The following is an 18,019-nucleotide window of genomic DNA, read 5'->3' as shown; positions in this document are numbered from 1 at the left end:
CTTAGGAAAGAAAAACATCAAAATCCGAAGCAGCTTCTATCAAACATTTTTCTCCACTTTCACTTTATAATTTATTGGAAATGAAAAACTACAGAAGCACATAACTAAAGAACTTCAAGCGATTAAATATTTGTGTCAGAGAACATCTCAATGGGAAAATCACATAACTTAATATGTACACAGAGGTCTATAAAGAGAGAACAAGGCCAAGGTTTTTCTAGACCTGAGCAAACAGATTCTCAGGAGTTTTGTAGTCTGAGATTAGGATTGAGGGCAGTGTTAAAGAGGCAATGACTTAATGTAGTGAGTAGGCTACTACAAAGCAAGGTTGATTGTGGGTAGTAGCAGTAGTAGTAGAAGTAGTAGTAGTAGTAGTAGTAGTAGCAGTAGTTGGTAGTAGCCCTAACATCATGAGAGTGTGGAGGTTTGGGGTCAGAGAGGAGAGTGAGAGAGCCCCGAAGCTGCCAAAAAAAACAGCTGGACGTTTAAACGTCAAAGGCACCGAGGAAGAACACAGGACAGGAACAGGAAGCCCCGGCACAGGAAGCACATCATCAGTGAGTCAACAGCTTAAGCCGCGTGATCCAACTGACCAGTAGTGAGCGCTCTGCCGGGGTGCGCTTTGAGATGGGGCTTACGGGGGCCTTTTTCATGTCCTCCTGGTAGGGGATGGTGGCGCTGTTGTGGAGGTCTGAGTTGGAATAGTAGCAGCTGTGTCGGATGCGGTCCACTCGGACGAGCTGACGCTCCCTCGTAGGCCTGTAGGGCGAGGATGCCGACGGGACCTCCTCGGCAATGGTGGGAATGCGCTCGTTGCTGAGGTATCTGTACAGCAGGTCCTCGCCTAAGGAAGGAAGACAATGAAAGATTCTCATCAAAGAGATAAAGGAAAAATATATAAAGCTAGCAAAATGTTCATATAAAAACTGAGAACTCAAAAGATAGTCAAGAAAATCCTCAGTACATTCCTTTTTTCTTTTTTTTAAATATGCAATTTCAGTAGAAATTTCTTTAAGCTGCTGTAGTCCTAACAATGTCCTGGAAAATAAAACACTGACAAACATTTCCATGGACTGCTTTCATTAAATATTTAAAGAATCACTTAAACTGACACTTTAATCCAGAGAATGGATTAAAGTTTATAATAGAGAGCCACAGAAATATTGTCTGGTGATCAAAATCGACTCATTTGACAATTAAAGGGTTCTCATTAGTGGTTGAAAGCCGTTTCTCTGTGAACACAGCAAACAGAAGCAGATACCAGTAATATCAACACTCCCTAGAGTGGAAGTTGCTACTGAAAGGAGAGCAACTGTTAAGTCAGTTTCAAATTGTGTTGAGGAACGGTGGCTGTGAACACAGTCTGCTAACAACAAGGAGGTAGATCACAGTAAAAACCAGAGACTAAGATTTTACAGTGAAACTGCACTGTTTTGTTCTTTTGAGCCATTCTAATCTATCCCTCATGAAGCATGCTTATTCCCTAAAGAACACACAGTTGGTAATCGGTATTTAAAATAGCTAAAAATGTCAAAATATGAATACCTTTTCTGCCATGTGCCCAGGGCTTGGCGTATGTGTCCACTACTGCAACACAAGTGTCTGCTGGCATCGACAGTGGCCTCGGCTTACCTTGAGACAAGAACGTCACGTTTGTAAGTTCTATTTTCACAACGTTCCGAATCCTTATGCGTCAGAAACATATTTATTTAAGATACCGACCACGTGAAGCCTTGTGCTCCCTCATTCTGGGCTGGATTACGGTGGCTTCGATGGGACATCCGGGGTTTAACTTGTCATAACCTGTGATGGTGGTACGTTGTCTGCTCTCCTGGTCCAGGAAGGAGTTGGGTGACTCAGAGCCCTTTGGTCTTTTACTGATGCTGGAGAGGGAGTCTGTTCTCATCTCTCTGCACGCAGAAACAAATGTTTGCTTATTAATCACAGCTCAACCCACATTTCTGTGGCATCAGAAGTAGATCACGATGACTTGCAAACAAATAGTGTTACATGAACAAGTCTAATCCAAGTGAACGGAAGAGAAAAGTGTGCAGTGTGGGATGCAGAGTGGGCTGAAGATGAGCAGATGAGAATGTGTAGTAATGAGGGAGAGAAGTGAAAACATGACTGCAGCCCACTATTTATGAAGCAGGTCTAAATATGTCTGATCTTAAAAGATGTTACATCATAAGATGTTGTTGAGAAGCATTTCTTCAGCAATTCCTGACTAAATTTCCAATTTTCAGCCTTTTAAATTAACTTTAAAATATAAGATACCACAGGTCACCATGAATTTGTGGCATACATTTCTGTACCGCATTGGCTTTGAATAAAAACACAGAAACTACAACAAAAACACGCAAGAAAGGAAAGAAGGCAGGACACAAAAAATGAAAAAAAGAGAAAAATAAATACATTAAAATAAAGCAGCACACAAGGAAGGAGACATTAAAAAAATGCAAGAAATGAAAAAGAAATGCGTAAGAAATGAAAGGACATGGGAGACAAGAAAACAAGAGACGCAACACACAAAAGGTTGGAATCATAGATGGACACAAAGAAATGGAAGCAAATTAGGAAGGATTAAAGTTATTTTGACACAAAGAAGGGTAGAAAGGAACGGACAAAGGAGAAAGGAAAATAGACCACAAGAAGGATTTGAACACATGGCTCACCGTGGAGTGTACGGCACTGGAGGCGGTGGAGGAATGTACAAGTCCATAATAGCTGGCTTCTCCTTTTTAGTGGATCCATTAGCTGAACTGGAGGGGGACTGGGATCGGATCAGGGAGGAATTATTCTGGAAAATAAGTATTTTTACATAAGTTATTACATCCTGATTACATGGTGCGGCGCTCAATAAATCCAGCTTCAGCATCAATCACGGTCAAAACAAAAAGATTTTATTTATTTTTTTTTAAGTTTTTGGCTTGTCCTTTTTCCACCTTCAAATATTGCCTAAATATAACTTGTTGGTAAAAGGGAGGAGCTCACCATATGTGGTGAGACGTTTAAGTGCTTGTGTGTGTCTACAAGTATAAATTTTCTTGCTTTGAGGTATGGAAAGATTGTAAGTGAAGTCTAAAATAGACTGCAAGACATTCACTCATTTACCACAGTTATGTTTCCCGACTCAACAACTAAATATTTGGCTTTTATCTGCTGCAGTTCTCAGCCTTAAATGGAAAAGCGGGTTCCTGTTACCCAGTAATTGATACAACAATAAAAACCTATTATTTCATAGGGGTTCCTATTAAGGTTTTAGTTTAAAATACATCAAAATCGTGTAGTACAACCAAACCTTTGTGAGTCAGACTGAAAGACGTGGCACTGTTTAGGCTTTGAAGCCTCATTATCAAAGATAAACTGAGATGTCTAACTCTGATTTCCTCCAGAACCTGTTAAAACAAGCTGCTGGCGTTTATGGTCCCCATTGTTCTCTGAACCCTCTCTCTGCTGCTTAAAGATATCAAATCTGTTATTCTCTCATCTTGGCTTCTCAGGTTATCAAGCAGGCCACGCATGATAGCACAGTTCCACGGCGTGAAAACTGGAAGTGTAGGATTACAGCGGGCTAATAGACTTACTGTTTGTTAAAACAGGAGTCAGATAAGAGATGCCCTCATGCCAGGTCTGATGGGCTCACAAGATGAAGTAGAACAAATGTACATCTATTAGAGGTCGCTTCTGTTTGTTATTGTTAATAACACTAAAATGTTCTAGATTCAACCAATTATGAAACTCAGACAATGATGATCTGAGTAACTACAAAAAAAGAGACATTTTCAAGCGATGATTTCAGCTATTAAAGGAAAGCTTATAAAGTAATCCTGTACAAACCAAACCACCCTGAGAAAATCCACAAAGAGTGTCCAGCATTAGGTCCTGACCTTAAGTTCAAGTACATTTTGGTCACTCAGGATGATCTAAAGCACAGCAGCAAGTCCATCTTTACGTGGCTCTGAAAAGGACGTCTTGAAGTGGCTTAGTCAAAGTATCAATGCTGTGGCAAAACCCTAAACCTGTCGCTCATGTTCAAAAGCAATTCTACACACAGAAGTAGGCTAAAATTCCCTCCACAGCAATATAAAAGACCTATTGCTAATCATTACAAAGTCCCTGATTACAGTCATTGTTAACCGGTCAAGTTTAGGATAGAACAACTTTTCCACATAGAGCCAGGCTGGTTTGGGCACCTTTTCTCATTTATAAAATTGTTTTAAAACTGTATCTCATATTCATCCAGAATGTATTTTGTTTTTAATTAAAACAATTTGATAATCTGAAACAAGTCATACGAATAATGTAAAAAATAAGGGGAAAAAAATCAATGGAAATGCTTCTCATTTCCCAGTTCCCTTTAATAGTTTGTGATGTTTTATCTAGAAAAAATAAAGTAAGTTTACTATGTTATGCTCCCATCTCTTTGTAATAAAACACCTGGGTCATCTTCTTTTTTTTGTGTACTGAAATAAGCTAAGCAGACCCAAACTCTACAATAGGTGGCTTTATCTATTAGACTGAATGACTTCATGGGAGTTTCTTTTGCTCATTTGTTGTACCTAAAGATAAAGCTCGATAGTGTCTTGAGCTCAGCCAGCAGCATTCTCAGGGTGGCTCTGTCTGAACATGCTGATCGTGGAACCAACTCCCTAAAAAGCTAATAATTAGTTGACAGCGATTAGCCTGACATGAAGAGAAAGATGTTGTCTGCATGTACTCACCTGAGGTACGGGGGGCTTCCAGCGCATGTTCTTAAGCGGGGCGGGGGTGAAGCTTGTCGTTCCTGTCGGCCTCTTCTTCAGTAGTAGGACCACGCCTTTGGGGTCTTCTCTCAGTTTGAAAACAAGGTTTTTCAACTGCCAGCCAACCTGATCAGACAGGCAGAGAAAGAATAATTTTTACACAAAACTATTAATGTACAAGATAGTCCTAAAATAAGCAAAGGTTGCATCCAAGTAAATAAAATAAAACAGTAATAGAAACGCTTAAGAATCATTTCTTATTCAAGTTTTAAGAAATGACTATGCACATTATTAGAAAATATTGATAATATAATATTTAATCGTCTTTGAAACACTGCTGTAAACAGAAAGGAAACAGAAAAATATAGGTTTTATTTGGAGATAAAATTAATTCTGAGAAGAAAGCAACGGTTAGGTTTCATGTGTGCTATGTGGATTTCAATCTCATTGAGTCTAGCTGAGGGGTTGTTGCTACCTCTGCATACATGGGACCAAAATAAGTGTGACCTCTGACTCCACAGATTTATATAATTGCCAAAATAGTGCTGTTCCTTCTTGTAAAGTGTCAACCACACTAGATATAACAAGACAGAACCAATTCCTAATCTTATTACCGTTACTACAACTTGTACTTAGTTCACAATAATAGATATTAAGCTCACCACTGTTTGCTGGTTGACCTGAATCACTTCATCCCCTGCATGGATCTTTCTCGAAAGGTCTGCAGGAGACTGAAAAAAAAAATGTAGACAGGAATTATTTCTTTAATTGTTTTTCTCATCACATCGAGGCCAGACAGGATCAACTTGTCGTGATTTGCGATGATTCAGATTCTGATTCACATTCAGAGATCGGAGGCGTTAAGATCCCACTGTTGATGTGATGCTTGTGCATTAGTCACTGGCTTGTTGTCTCAGTGTGGGTTAAAAAAGGGCAGGCTTTTCTGTAGACGCCGTTTGTCACATTTTCTTATCGGTGAAAACACAAACAACTCCCCTTACACAACCTTTTCCTCCTTCGGGTTTTGAAACTTTCTTTTCCCACGTCAAACGAGGAGGAAGGTAAGAAAAAAGCTCAGACGTAAATAAATCCTTCAAGGAGAAAGGCTGAATGTGTTTTTTTTTTTTTTAAGTTCACAGTTGTACTTACATGCTCTGTAGTGCCAGTGATGACATGCAAACCATCGTACGTCGACTTGATGTACATTCCCTAGGTTGAAAAACAAACACCCAAAACCTTAATTGTGGTTGTGGTTTAAACACAATATTCCCAGAGGGAGACGCATGGATGACAGAAAAGTGGAAGGCCACAATCTGACATGCATTTCACGCACATTTTTAGCAACAAGGCAATTATTGAAAAAAAACAAAACAAAACAAAAAAAAAAAGCAGGATTTGACAAACTCGTATGAATTCCTCACCAGCCCCTCGCCTGGTTTGATGTTGGTCAGCTGGACTTCCTCCAGACAGGCAGATTGGCTCATGAGGGGGTCCGATGTGGTTCTCACGGTCTGGTCACAGATGTTGTTCAAAGTCTTGGACTGCAGAGGGACAGGTACAGCAAAATGACTCGAGACCTTAGTAAACTGTGATCAAGCTTATTTTAAATGCAGAAATGACATGCTACGGCCTTTACTGTCATTGGGAAGACTCTTAACTTGACTGTTCTCCAAAAAACAACCTATTCAACATGCCTCGCTGCACAAGAAACTGTTCACAGTGTGCTCTATTTAAGTACATTAATGACAAGTTGAGTGGAAGGAAAATGCATGTACAAGCAAGACAGGTGCAAGCTTGAAAAGATTTTGAACCAAAGCCCATTCAAGCGCTTGGAAATAGATTCAGAAGGCGAGGACAGTGGTTGGACTCAGTGGTTCAGTGGCACACAGATGCTGCAATAATGCATTCCTTCAAGTAAAAAGAGTATACAGTACTAATATACCTTTAGATAGCCCAATTATTCTGCCAAAAGACTCGACAGAGTGTCAGCAACAGGAAACCCTGATTGATAGCGGGGGCGTAGTAGAGCCACCCCCATCTACTGACAACCCTATGGACCTGTCTGCTCTTTGCACTCAGAAAATGATCTGATCTGCTGAAAGCATTTGACACAATTGCTTTGGTAAGGAAAAAAAAAAAAAAAAGAAACACACACAGAAGGCTTTTTTCTGCAGTATAAGAATGTATAATGGAACGTCTGGTTCTCATTTGGTTTACATTTTATGGACTTGCAGGAAAAGACCTGGCATACTTACAACTTCCAGAATCTTTTCTTCCATCTCATAGACGCTGCAGTCCTGTTACAGGAGAGAAATGACAACAGATTAAACCTGTGAGCAGTAAACAATAGAGAGAGAAAGTTTTCTATCACTTGAGGGAGAGAGACAGAAAAAAGTATATGGTTTAGCTAAAAACGATATAATCAGAATCCCATATATAGAACGAAGAAAAATGGGGAGGACCCACAAATAAACAGCTTGTAGTGTAAAATTACCCCTTTGGCTACGTTTTGTGGATGCCATAATTGCATAAGGATCTCCTTGGTTCATTTTGGAGCTCTGGAGCTTAAATGGTTCTTAAGCGGATATAGTGATGACATAAAGATAACAGCAGGGGCAAAAGGTGTGATTGTAGTCTGAGAAATTGTCGACCGGAGCCATTTTTTTTCCCCCAAGCAAATGTATTGCATCTTTCCACAGTTCCTTCTCACAAGCAGGCAATGCTGGCATGATACTGACTGATTAGATGTAAAAATGCATCTCAATAAATTACAATATAATTGAAATGCTCTTAGCTGCAAGCCATAACCACAAAAATTAACAGAAATAAATGTGTGTAATACATTGATATAAGAAATTCACTCTTTGAAACCTTTATTCAGATGCACCTGTGAGAAATGCTCCAAAGAAATCAGCTAAGTCAGCTTGGAAACTGTCCACTGTGTCCTGACAGCTTTAACATGACTGGATTTGACACAGCTGAGGCAGTAAGACTGTGTGCATTTCATTATAAGCTACCCCAATTTCAGTCTTCGTTCACAACACAGGACAACTGTCTGTTGAATCCATCCAGACAGCTGAGAAAAAAATAATCTACTAAACCTTAGTCTCTTATTTCTTCAAAGTCATCAAAAGCCACAAACTACTGTCAACACAAAGTAAAGAAAACTGTTATGACGTGTGGGGGCATGTCCCAAACACAAAAGCAGTTCTGTTGGTCTTTGTAAATCCATTGTGCAGACAGCGAATGGGGGTCGAGAACATTTCTCTGCATTTCCATAGCTTTGCACATTCCACAAGGTTAAAGGGGAGAATCTGTTTGCAAAAGCACTTGGCCTGCCATACTGCTGATTTGTTTGCACTGACAAGAACTGCATGGCCGTATGTGGGAGAAGCACCTTATAACTCCTAGATATACTCTCAGTTTACATAATTTAAAAGAACTCTTTGTTTATTATTGTACATTTAATGTTGCTATGTTTTCATTGCTTGAGGGAAAATAAAATGCTATTACAAACATGGTATGCAGGGGGGAAAAAATAAGAAAAAAAAACACAAATCCTCCCATTCTTAAAAAAAAAAAGTTTCCATGCAATCTCTTTTCTAATGTCAGCATGGTGGTTTCAGAAAGAATCTATGCTTGCATAAACAAGCAACTGCATATTTCCTTCAAGAATGAGGCCCATGTTTGGAGGAAAACATGACTGAGCCAAGAGGAATGGACTAAAAATACATGTTTCAAGAAATCTCGAAACAAAACAGTTTAATTACAGGCTGCAGACATAATCTGGCCAGTCTGCCATCAAACATTTACTGAACCTTCTTCTTATCATAAATATAAAACAAAATGGAAGCAGGGCAGGATAGTAACCAAGTACTGTGAGACACTGAGGACCAATTCCCAGGATGCACTAATCCCTTAGATTACACATACTCCCATAACCAGAGTGGATCAGATGACTGCGTGCAGCTTTGATCTGCTAGCATGAAGTGACCAAGGGACAGTAAAAAAAAAAAAGGGGAAAAAAAAAGAAAAATCCAGATGCTTCAAGCCTGGAGTCCTGATATTTGTTTTTCATGTAAAGCGATGATTTTAACATTTTATCCTGGTTAATTATTTGCCCACTAATTGGTATTAGTGGGCAAATAATTTCTGACTAATATTTTAGAGTCGGAAAGGTTTGAAACAGTTCATTGCACTTGTTGTTATTGTTTTTCAAAATGGGTAAGTCATTTTTAAATGTACTTTTCTGACTTATAACACATGAACAGAGTCACGCTCACTAAAATAGGAAGCCCTTCCATATATGGATGATGATGTAGCGTCTGAAACAGCGCCCTGTTGACGATGCTCACTGTCAAACATCGTTTTACCGGATGAGTGGCTGTTCATTTGCAACACACAAAAAACGACATACTAAACACTCTTTGTTTAGTGTGTTCAGGAAATATGGATGAACTCTATAAAAGTCACTTGGTGAAGAGGATGAACTCCTCCTAACTCACTAACCCACTGTTAAAAACAAACTGTTTTTTAGGATTATTTACCAGTTTATCGACTGATATAAAACCCTGATATTGTAACGTCTTCAGCCATATCGTCCAGCCCTAGTTTCAAGTGACTTAGATTTCCCACAACACCATAATGTTGTGGGAAATCTAACTCAAGACAGACTGATAGTTTTGTGTGTGTGTGTGTGTGTGTGTGTGTGTGTGTGTGTGTGTGTGTGTGTGACTGATACTGTCTTCAGAATAATATTTTGACATATGTTTTTTTTTTTATTAAACCCTCACAAGTAAAATTTGGGCTGATTATGCATAAATTGCCTTGCTGATATACAGTATTTTGGTGTCAGAGTTACTTTGTTTACATTTTATATTATGGAGTAACAGGATTATATTATAAACTTTCATTTTCAGTGAAGCTGCATAGTTTCCCCGACAGTGCTTTTGTCCTGAGTGGACACTGTGTTATGGACTGTTGCTCGAGTTTGCATTCCAGACATAACTTATTATTTTTGAGCTGCGTTCCAGGCTGGCTTGGAGTTGCTTGCACATTTCTAAAGACACAAAAAATGTACCCAACTATTGAGGAACAAGTTGGAGCACTAAAATTTGCATTCCCTTTAAAAGCAGGAAGCCTAAAATCGTTGCTCCTTTGAAAGACAATGACATCCACTCTGCTCGGTCGGCCAGCCAAACATTGGTAATGTGTTCTCAGCTTTATGGCCCTGCACACTGGCTTCATTCAAGCGCAACATATAAATTTCATGATCTGAAAAGGTCCAACTCAAGGCACAAGTTCATGAATAGCCTGAGCCAACATCAGGCCGTAGTTCCCCATCGTCATAAAACCAATCAGCGAGTCAGTCTACTGTGCACCCAATTTATTAACCAGTGGTCTTCAAGGTGAATGAAGTGAGAAAGTCTTCTAAGTACTTATGACAGTTTTTTATACAGTTGTATTTTTGATGAAATTAGTTACTTGCTATGGGCTAGATTCATTGACCAAACTACTTCTCTACTCAGGCCATGAGAAAAAACGATTCGCTCAATGATTTTGAGACTTTCAGCACCAGCAACCTCTGCACCCGGCATGGCAGAAGGGAAATGTATAACCCCCACTTCTCTTCCAACGACCGTGACCGAGTTGCCCACAGTAAATCAGCAGAGGTGCTGAAATCCCAGACTCTGGCAAAGAAATAGGCACTCTGGGAAAGGAATTTATTTCAAACCAATAAGCCTCTAAAATGACACCTGGAGTCCCAGCAGTCATGTTCACAAGAAGTATAAACTGCTCTATGCAAACCCTTAAACGATGAAAGGCCATGCATTCAGTCTATAAGATTGTGTGCAATACAATAGTGCCAACAGCTGGTAGATTATGTATTAATCTAAGAGAGGAGAAATAAGAAATAAGACGACTGGAAGCTGCAGAAGAGACCAAAACTAAAACCACATGGCAAAAAGAAGACGGTAGCCCGAGGATGGTTGCCAGTTTCCTTCTAAAGAACATAAGTGGAGTTTTATGCAACGAAAAAAAAATAATACAAAAAAAGAAAACCAACACCAAGCAATAAACAACTCCTTGCTGCGGGGCCCGGGAGGGTCACCTCATTAGCCAGCATGAGGGGAAAAACATCCCAAGAAAAACACTGGCTTCTGCATTAATGTACTCAGACCGCTGGCTTCAGGCTTGTGTCAAGGCTGCCAGACTAGATTTCCTCCAACGCTCTTTTAATGTGAACGTCTGTGCCTGGGGGTTAATGTGTGCTCAGTGGAAAAAGGCTATTATGTGCATGTTTTTGTGGTTTCAGGTAAAAGGGTGATGTTTTTAGCATGCAGACCTGCTGAACTGTGGTGGTCAACTCCAGGCACAGCTGTATGATCTTGTTCTTGGTAGCTGTGAAGTCACTGATCCCTGTGAGAGGCGTCCTATAGTAAGAAGAGAGAGAGGGAGAACAAAGGAAAGATAAGATTGGAACAGGCCAATTTTTCCATATATGGCCTCTATCTGTGATTAGTGCATGTTGAGTACTAAAAATAAAAATCCCTACTTATTGAACAATTAAAAATGCAATAATTCCAACTATTTCCATTCCAACAAACCACCAATCGACACATGTGCTCAATGCACTTTTTCAAGACTATTGAAACTTAATAAAGGTTGGAGACATATGCTTTGATACATAAGTAGAAGATAACTTTGTCTTTATCTTAGGGAAAAGGGGGAAAAAACCTGAAGGAAAACTGGAAATCAGTGTGTGCCAGCAAAGATCTGATTGGTGCACATCTATTGAAAACTTGATATAGTCGTCACTAGAGACTCTAAATCAGTAAACAAGTAATACTGACAACCTGCTGAATATGTTATGCTTATAATGCATAACATGTTATGGAACCAGTCAACTGGAGAGGAAACTGTCATCTAAATCAAAAGCTGAACAGCAGCTATATATAAAACAGAACTTTGTGGAGAAAAGTCTGACTTTCTCATTACCCTCCAATAACAATTTGGAAGATGCTGGCATAAAATACGAGACAAAAAAAAGTTATCATACCCAAAATTCAACCAACAAAACTGGTACAGTTACCCAATTTTCAGCTAGTTAAGGTGCGTTTTTTTGCGGATGACGCTCCGGTATATGATCTAATACTCAGGGGGCAATGGAGTGCAGTCACCTGTCAAGCCAAGCTAGGAGGCTCTTTGCAGCACCAATCAGCTCCACCACAGAGGTTAGGAAGTCATTTGGTGGCTTGCGAGACATGCTTCCCTCAGATGGGGGGCTTTTTCTGCGATCATTTGTAGCGATGTGAAGACTGTTGGTGGCAGCTCTCATCCTCACGACGAGATTCTTCAGGTTATCTGTTTCCACTCCATAGTTCTGAAATACGATTAACAGAAGGTTAAAAGCTTTCGAATTAGAAAAATGCATTGTAAAGACGTCAATCAGTTTAAATAACACAGTCCGAAAGTCCCACTCATTTCCCCTAAACAGAGAAGTCTTTTTAGTCCCAGGAAAAACATGTTTTCTGTCCTGTAAATGGATGTAATCATTTCTCTGAGAGAATCTACTGGAGAAAGATTTGACTGTATTTTTTTCTCCTTTGTGTTGGTGAGCTTTTTCTATTATTATTTTAGCATATGTTTATGGAACTTATAAAACATGATCTTCTCTTGTCTGTGAGAATGGCAGTTGTATATTAAAAAAAACCCTTCCCAGTGAGTCTGCAGAGTTTTTTTTTTTTTTTTTACGCGCACGAGCAATCACCTGATTTCTATCGGGTTTGCATTCTTGAGCCCAAGTTGCTTCCTGCCTTTGCATTCCACTTATTTGTGGAGAATTCACAGGCACAGGGACGCTATAGTCGGCAATTCCAAACGCCACTGAGCCGAGCACAAATCAGTGCCAAAGTGAGCAAAAGTCACTTTTTGTTGAAATGTAATGCGTGACATAAGCAAACTAATGTTTTTGACTAAACAAATGGTATTAGAATAAAATGTTTGCTATGAGTAAACAGTGGTCTGGCTCTCATTTAGCATCAGCTTACATTGTGCTGAATTTGTGCCAGCAGCACTGCTTTATAATGACATGCCAGTTGCATAATGTGCTTCCCAAAGAGTAAAACGGCACGTGTTTGGCAACCGTTGCCCAGAAAATCTGTTTTCTTTTATTCTGCTTTCAAACATCTGCTCCAAAGAGAAGTATATACAAACTGATTCACTAATCTTCTGTCCCAAGAAAAACACTAGGATAATTTGAGTATTCAAAGAGCAGCTCTAAGTGGCTTTGTTCCTGTAACACTTCCACGCTAAATGGCTTATAGGAACAATAAAATATGCAAACACATTTGAAGAACCTAAAAAAAGAAGGGGAAATCGTCTTAGTCTTTGGCTTCACATTTACATAGTTAAGGTGCAACTTTAGCATAAAGGGGATTTGAGCATTTTCCAAGACAAATGCCTCTCCTGCCTTCTTATTAGCAGTTTAATCACACACACACACACACACAGGAGCTTTGACTTTTTTCACAGATGTCTAGAGAGCTTTTGTCTTACTAGCAGAGCAAAAAAAAGAAAAGAAAAAAAGGAAACTCCTTTAGTGTAACTTTAACCTTGCCTCCTGATTACAAAGTCTGGATTTTTTTTTACCCTTTTATTTTATGTTTTTCACCTTTCTCTTAGTTTTTATTTTAGAAGATAGCAGAGATAACTGCATTACCACTATAATGTGGCAATGCAGTGGTACAAGACATTGCAAATCTGCCTTCATTTAAAGTCTCAAAGCTTCAGAAACAGAAAGTTTCATTTAAGAATGGAAGATACTTCTTGTTTAGTCAAACCTTAGAATTATTTTTTGAAAAACGCTTGAAGCAAAACAGTACAATCTCACTTTCTTTAGAGTTTATGACTAACGTGTAGTGGCTAAGCATCAAGTAAGAGGATATCATGATGTGCTGGAGAGCTGGAGGAGTTTGAGAGCAAATCCTGGCATGTTGGCTTTCAACACCAGCTCTGCAGAAGACATCAGTGAGAGAGAGAGATGTCCAGTAAAAATGTTTAATGTATGTCTTTGTCCCCAGACAGCCGTTAGAAGCCCTCAACTTTTTGGGTGTAAGAGAAGCATGAGCTTTGGTTTCCTGAAGGGTTCATGTGGGAACATCTATCTTGTAATTTGGGCTTGAATGTAGCTTCATGGTATAAAAAGGTGAAATCTTCTATATTATATGTGTGTATGCATAAACATTTAAACGGACAGGAGAAAATGAAAAAAGAAGGTTGAAGTGTCAAAAAGATTACCATGACAGGAAATGTCTGACTTAGCAGTTAATAGAAAAAGGAAAGAGTTTAGGAGGAGCATGTGTGGTGTTGATGTCTTCAGTTCCTGTCGGTTGCAATGACCTTGCCTCAGTGAAAGCTAATTAAATCTGGGGGGCTTCACTTCCTCCCGAGGGACATGTAGAAATTTTAAGCCATTCTTAATAAGGAAACCTCTAATGAACAAAACCCACAAGCCTGCACAGCCTCAGTCAGAGGTGAAAGGTTGTTGAGAGTCCAAAATCCCTGGTTTTGAATTCAACAGAAGATAAACAGACGGGGAAGTTTATGTCTGTCACATACTTTACATTTGAAAGAACACTGCAGGGTAATTCAGGATAAAAAAAGTATTAGAACTACTTTCTTCTTGCTACCATGATGCAAAAATATTGCATGGATGTACACAAACCTGACTCTTGGTACTACAGTAATGATAAACGTCCTTGCTGAATTGATGCTCCATATGGTACAAATGGATTGAATGCTAAATCTATACAACTGTGCAGTAGTCAAGTGCTTCCATGTGTCTACTACAGTAGTTATGCACAAAGAATTTAAAGAGCAACCGCATAAAGGATGAATTACACCTCTCAATTGTCTGAAGGTGTAGGAAACCAAATAAAACATATTGTACATATGTGTCAGGTATTTCAGTCTATACAGTCTATTTTTTTTAAGATTTATTGTTCAGTGCTGATTTAAGATGGTTAAATCTCAATACATTGTATTATAACCTAAAAAGTACTTATTATCCCAAGTAAAATGCACTGTTATTTGTGTTTGCAATGTGACAAACATGTGTGACGAAGGTGCAGGAATACTTTTGCAAGGGCTCTATATAATAAATCTAACGGAGCGAGATATTCTGAAATGTTCAACATTAATTTTTTCCCAGCCTTAATCATGACTCAAAAAATAAATCATCCATGGTTAAGATGTTTAATCACGGTAAAGAAATGTATATTTTTTTGATGCTTTAAAGAAAGTGGTTCTGACCAGGTTCAGAGCCAAACCTCTGCTTCAGGACCCAGACACTTTCACGCTGAGGAGACTTCAAACTGCAAGTTTGTTTGCGGCAAAGAACACACCATACGCAAGCAATTAATGTAAAGTGTTTTAGGAGAACACCATGTCAGAACTGCTGACACTGATAAAAATGCAAAGACCACAATCTGGACCCTTTAAGACACAGGAAGTGATAAAACTCTAAATCGATCCCATCTGCTGGAAAACCTAGGTTTCTTGGAAAACGAAGCACGGAGGGTTTTGCATTTTTCTTTTTATGCAGAGACGCTAAAGTAAGACTTTTTTTTTTTTTGGACTGTTGGAGTTGGAATGAGACAGAAGTAGAAGTAGTGAATAGCTGAAGACAAAAATCCTTCCACTGCTTTAAACTGCCAACAAAAGCACTAAATCTCTATGAACTCCTCTGGCCCATTTGCTCACCGATACTGTCGTGTGGAACAGGATAAAAAATAATTGTCTGGAAGTAAATTGAAGTCCTGTGACCACATTTTAAGAATAATCTGTTTAATCATTGAAGATGGACATCAAACTGAACACATTTACATTCACTCACCAAAGCACAAAGCAAGTCGACGGCCTCCAGGACCAGTTCCTGGTGTCCAATCCTTGCAACGCCCAGCTCCTCCAAGTCTTGATGAGTGATCTTTAATAGCTGTTCTCCGCTGATCTTTTCCCTCTCAAAGTTACTAATGTACTGCTGCAAGCTGTCATCCAACCCTGGAAACACACAAAAGAAAAAAACATAAAGTTCCTGTAGAAAAACAAAAACACCCTAAGTTGTTTGCCTTAAAACAACTTAGTTGTTCGTAGCAGAGCAGAGCACGAAAGAAGTAATCTCTGTAACAATCACTGTTGCCCTGAACATCGCAAATTGATCCAAACCCTGAAAAATCATAATTTTCTTAGCACAATATTAATACATAAAGTAATATTTCTAATATCTTGAACATAACATCCTGGTTGATTCTATTTTTTGATAGCTGCTGTTTTTTTTTTTTTACATTTTATTGTGCTTTCTTGTACAATGACCATAAAGGAATTATTTTCTATTCTTTTAGTGGAACACCTCCTTCTACCTCAATTTTCTGTTTGAATAATCAGCAGCATATGCATAAATAAACACCCAATGCTATTGTGACAGTGGTTTAAAAGCTCATTAAAATTATGTTCAATTCACATTTGAGTTGGTTTTAACACTTGAGCTAACCCCCAAGGGTGACGGGTGACACTTTATTTGAAGTGATTAAAGTTTAATCAGTTTTACTGATTAAACTTTAGCTTTGATAACATAAAGCTACATCATTTTCTTTTAAAGTTTAATCAGTAAGACTTTTATAACAAATTCATGTTAGACCAGTGTTTCTTGGTTAATGTCAAGTTGTCATAGCAAAGACATTTTGAATAATGTTAACTTTGTATTAAAAGTGTCATAATTTACCAAATCACACTTTACAACAGTGATACATATTCATGAAGACTTACTGATGTTCATGACAGGTGTCATGTCATGTTTATGACGCCGTCATGTCAGTCTTATTCGCAACCCGTCAAATAAAGTGTAATCACGCTAAGCTTCAGACTTCAGGAAGAACTTCTCTGGATTTAAATAAAATTAACAGAAAATAGATGAAAACTGCAGGTAAGATATTAACTGATTACAACCTTTCAACAGAACCGCCGTTCAAAAACCCTGAACAGCCCTTTCTTGCTGAACAGAAACAATACAGTCTGGCTTATTAGTGCGGGTCTTAATTGCACAAGTAAAAGTAAAGTGTGCACAGTGCAGATAAGGAACAGGTGGGACGGCCATATTTGTTAACTAAACAAACTGTAAAGGGAACAACGGTTGAAACCTCCAAGTCTGTGAAGCTGCTGAAACAATGAGGCTATATTTACAGCTAAGTGGTGTGTGTGTGTGTGTGTGTGTGTGTGTGTGTGTGGGTGTGGGTGCCTGCAGTAAACGTGTCAGTATCAGGGACAGCCCTTGATGCTATTTAAAGATCAACAAGTTTGACCGTTAACTTCTGCAGCCACTGAATGAAGAAGCATGGGATGCAGGTAGCGCTAAAAGCACTGCAACGCTCACTGCTGAACAACATAAACAAACCTCCAAAACATGCCTTGCAACAGAGGGGGGAAAAACGGGCCTTTGTGTGTGTTTTTCCATGTGTGTGTTTAGCCGTGGCTGTGGAAGTAAAAGCCGTGTCTCTCTGCCTATCAAAGAACGCACAGAGAGGGGGCAGCTGCAGCTCCATGGCCCCGTGCCCTGCTTCTCTAAAAGGCCCGTCAGCTGCGAGACACCCTGACTCTTTCATGCCACACACACGCACACAAACACACGCACACAAACACTTGCACAAATAACATTAGTCAGAGCGAGGGTTTCAGGGCCCAAGGAGCCCTGACATAAAGCAGATGCATCCATGCTGAATTTGGAGCTCGAACTTGTTTTTTACTGCACCACCTGATGTCTTTGTGCTACCGTGACGCTCAGTCTGTGCATCTGTTGCTGACAGTTTGCATACAGAAAAAAATAAAACAAACAAATGTGTTAGTCAGCGCTGACTAAACAAGATCCAACCGCTTGCATTACAGCATCAGCAGATCTAACTCAACCTGTTGCAAGTCCATAATCTGTGAACTGAAGGTTTTTGGTGATGTAGATTAAGCCGAGGCCAGATGATATGCTTTGTAGATGTCAAATATTTTGCATTCAATCTGCTTTGTTTGGGAATGTGAACAGAAACAAAAACTATGTTTTTATCAGAAGTATGACAAATAATACAAACAGTAGCTTCTAACCACCAGTGATATCCGAAACAAACAGTAAGTTGTGTCTAAAAATCTTTTAACTTCACCGTATTTTCTCTCTTTTAAAGACAATGCTACAATCTGCCAATGAGATTGTAGCATTGTCCCCCTGTATATAC

At 39.1% G+C, this 18,019-nt stretch overlaps 1 protein-coding gene across 2 annotated transcripts in view; it reads right to left on the bottom strand.

The window, feature by feature from the left end:
• The window catches only part of cnksr3 (cnksr family member 3), a 39,363-nt gene that overhangs the window by 6,207 nt on the left and 15,137 nt on the right, over window positions 1-18,019 (bottom strand). The window contains exons 2-13 of one of the 2 annotated variants that reach the window (XM_016670132.1): window positions 15,643-15,806; window positions 11,927-12,129; window positions 11,092-11,179; window positions 7,001-7,042; window positions 6,167-6,286; window positions 5,895-5,954; window positions 5,408-5,476; window positions 4,725-4,871; window positions 2,676-2,800; window positions 1,723-1,910; window positions 1,546-1,632; window positions 594-844 (exon numbers count right to left, since the gene is read on the bottom strand). In XM_016670132.1, coding sequence (XP_016525618.1) covers window positions 594-844; window positions 1,546-1,632; window positions 1,723-1,910; window positions 2,676-2,800; window positions 4,725-4,871; window positions 5,408-5,476; window positions 5,895-5,954; window positions 6,167-6,286; window positions 7,001-7,042; window positions 11,092-11,179; window positions 11,927-12,129; window positions 15,643-15,806 — 1,544 coding nt within the window. Of the gene's footprint in view, window positions 1-54; window positions 845-1,545; window positions 1,633-1,722; window positions 1,911-2,675; window positions 2,801-4,724; window positions 4,872-5,407; window positions 5,477-5,894; window positions 5,955-6,166; window positions 6,287-7,000; window positions 7,043-11,091; window positions 11,180-11,926; window positions 12,130-15,642; window positions 15,807-18,019 lie in introns of those variants that run through there. The other variant, XM_007549114.2, reaches the window with a different exon arrangement.

Source organism: Poecilia formosa, unplaced genomic scaffold, assembly GCF_000485575.1.
Source record: "Poecilia formosa unplaced genomic scaffold, Poecilia_formosa-5.1.2 Scaffold30, whole genome shotgun sequence".
In the NCBI taxonomy this organism is placed as follows: Eukaryota; Metazoa; Chordata; class Actinopteri; order Cyprinodontiformes; family Poeciliidae; genus Poecilia; species Poecilia formosa.
Note: the sequence above shows the minus strand (reverse complement) of the source record. Positions and strands in the feature narration are given on the sequence as shown.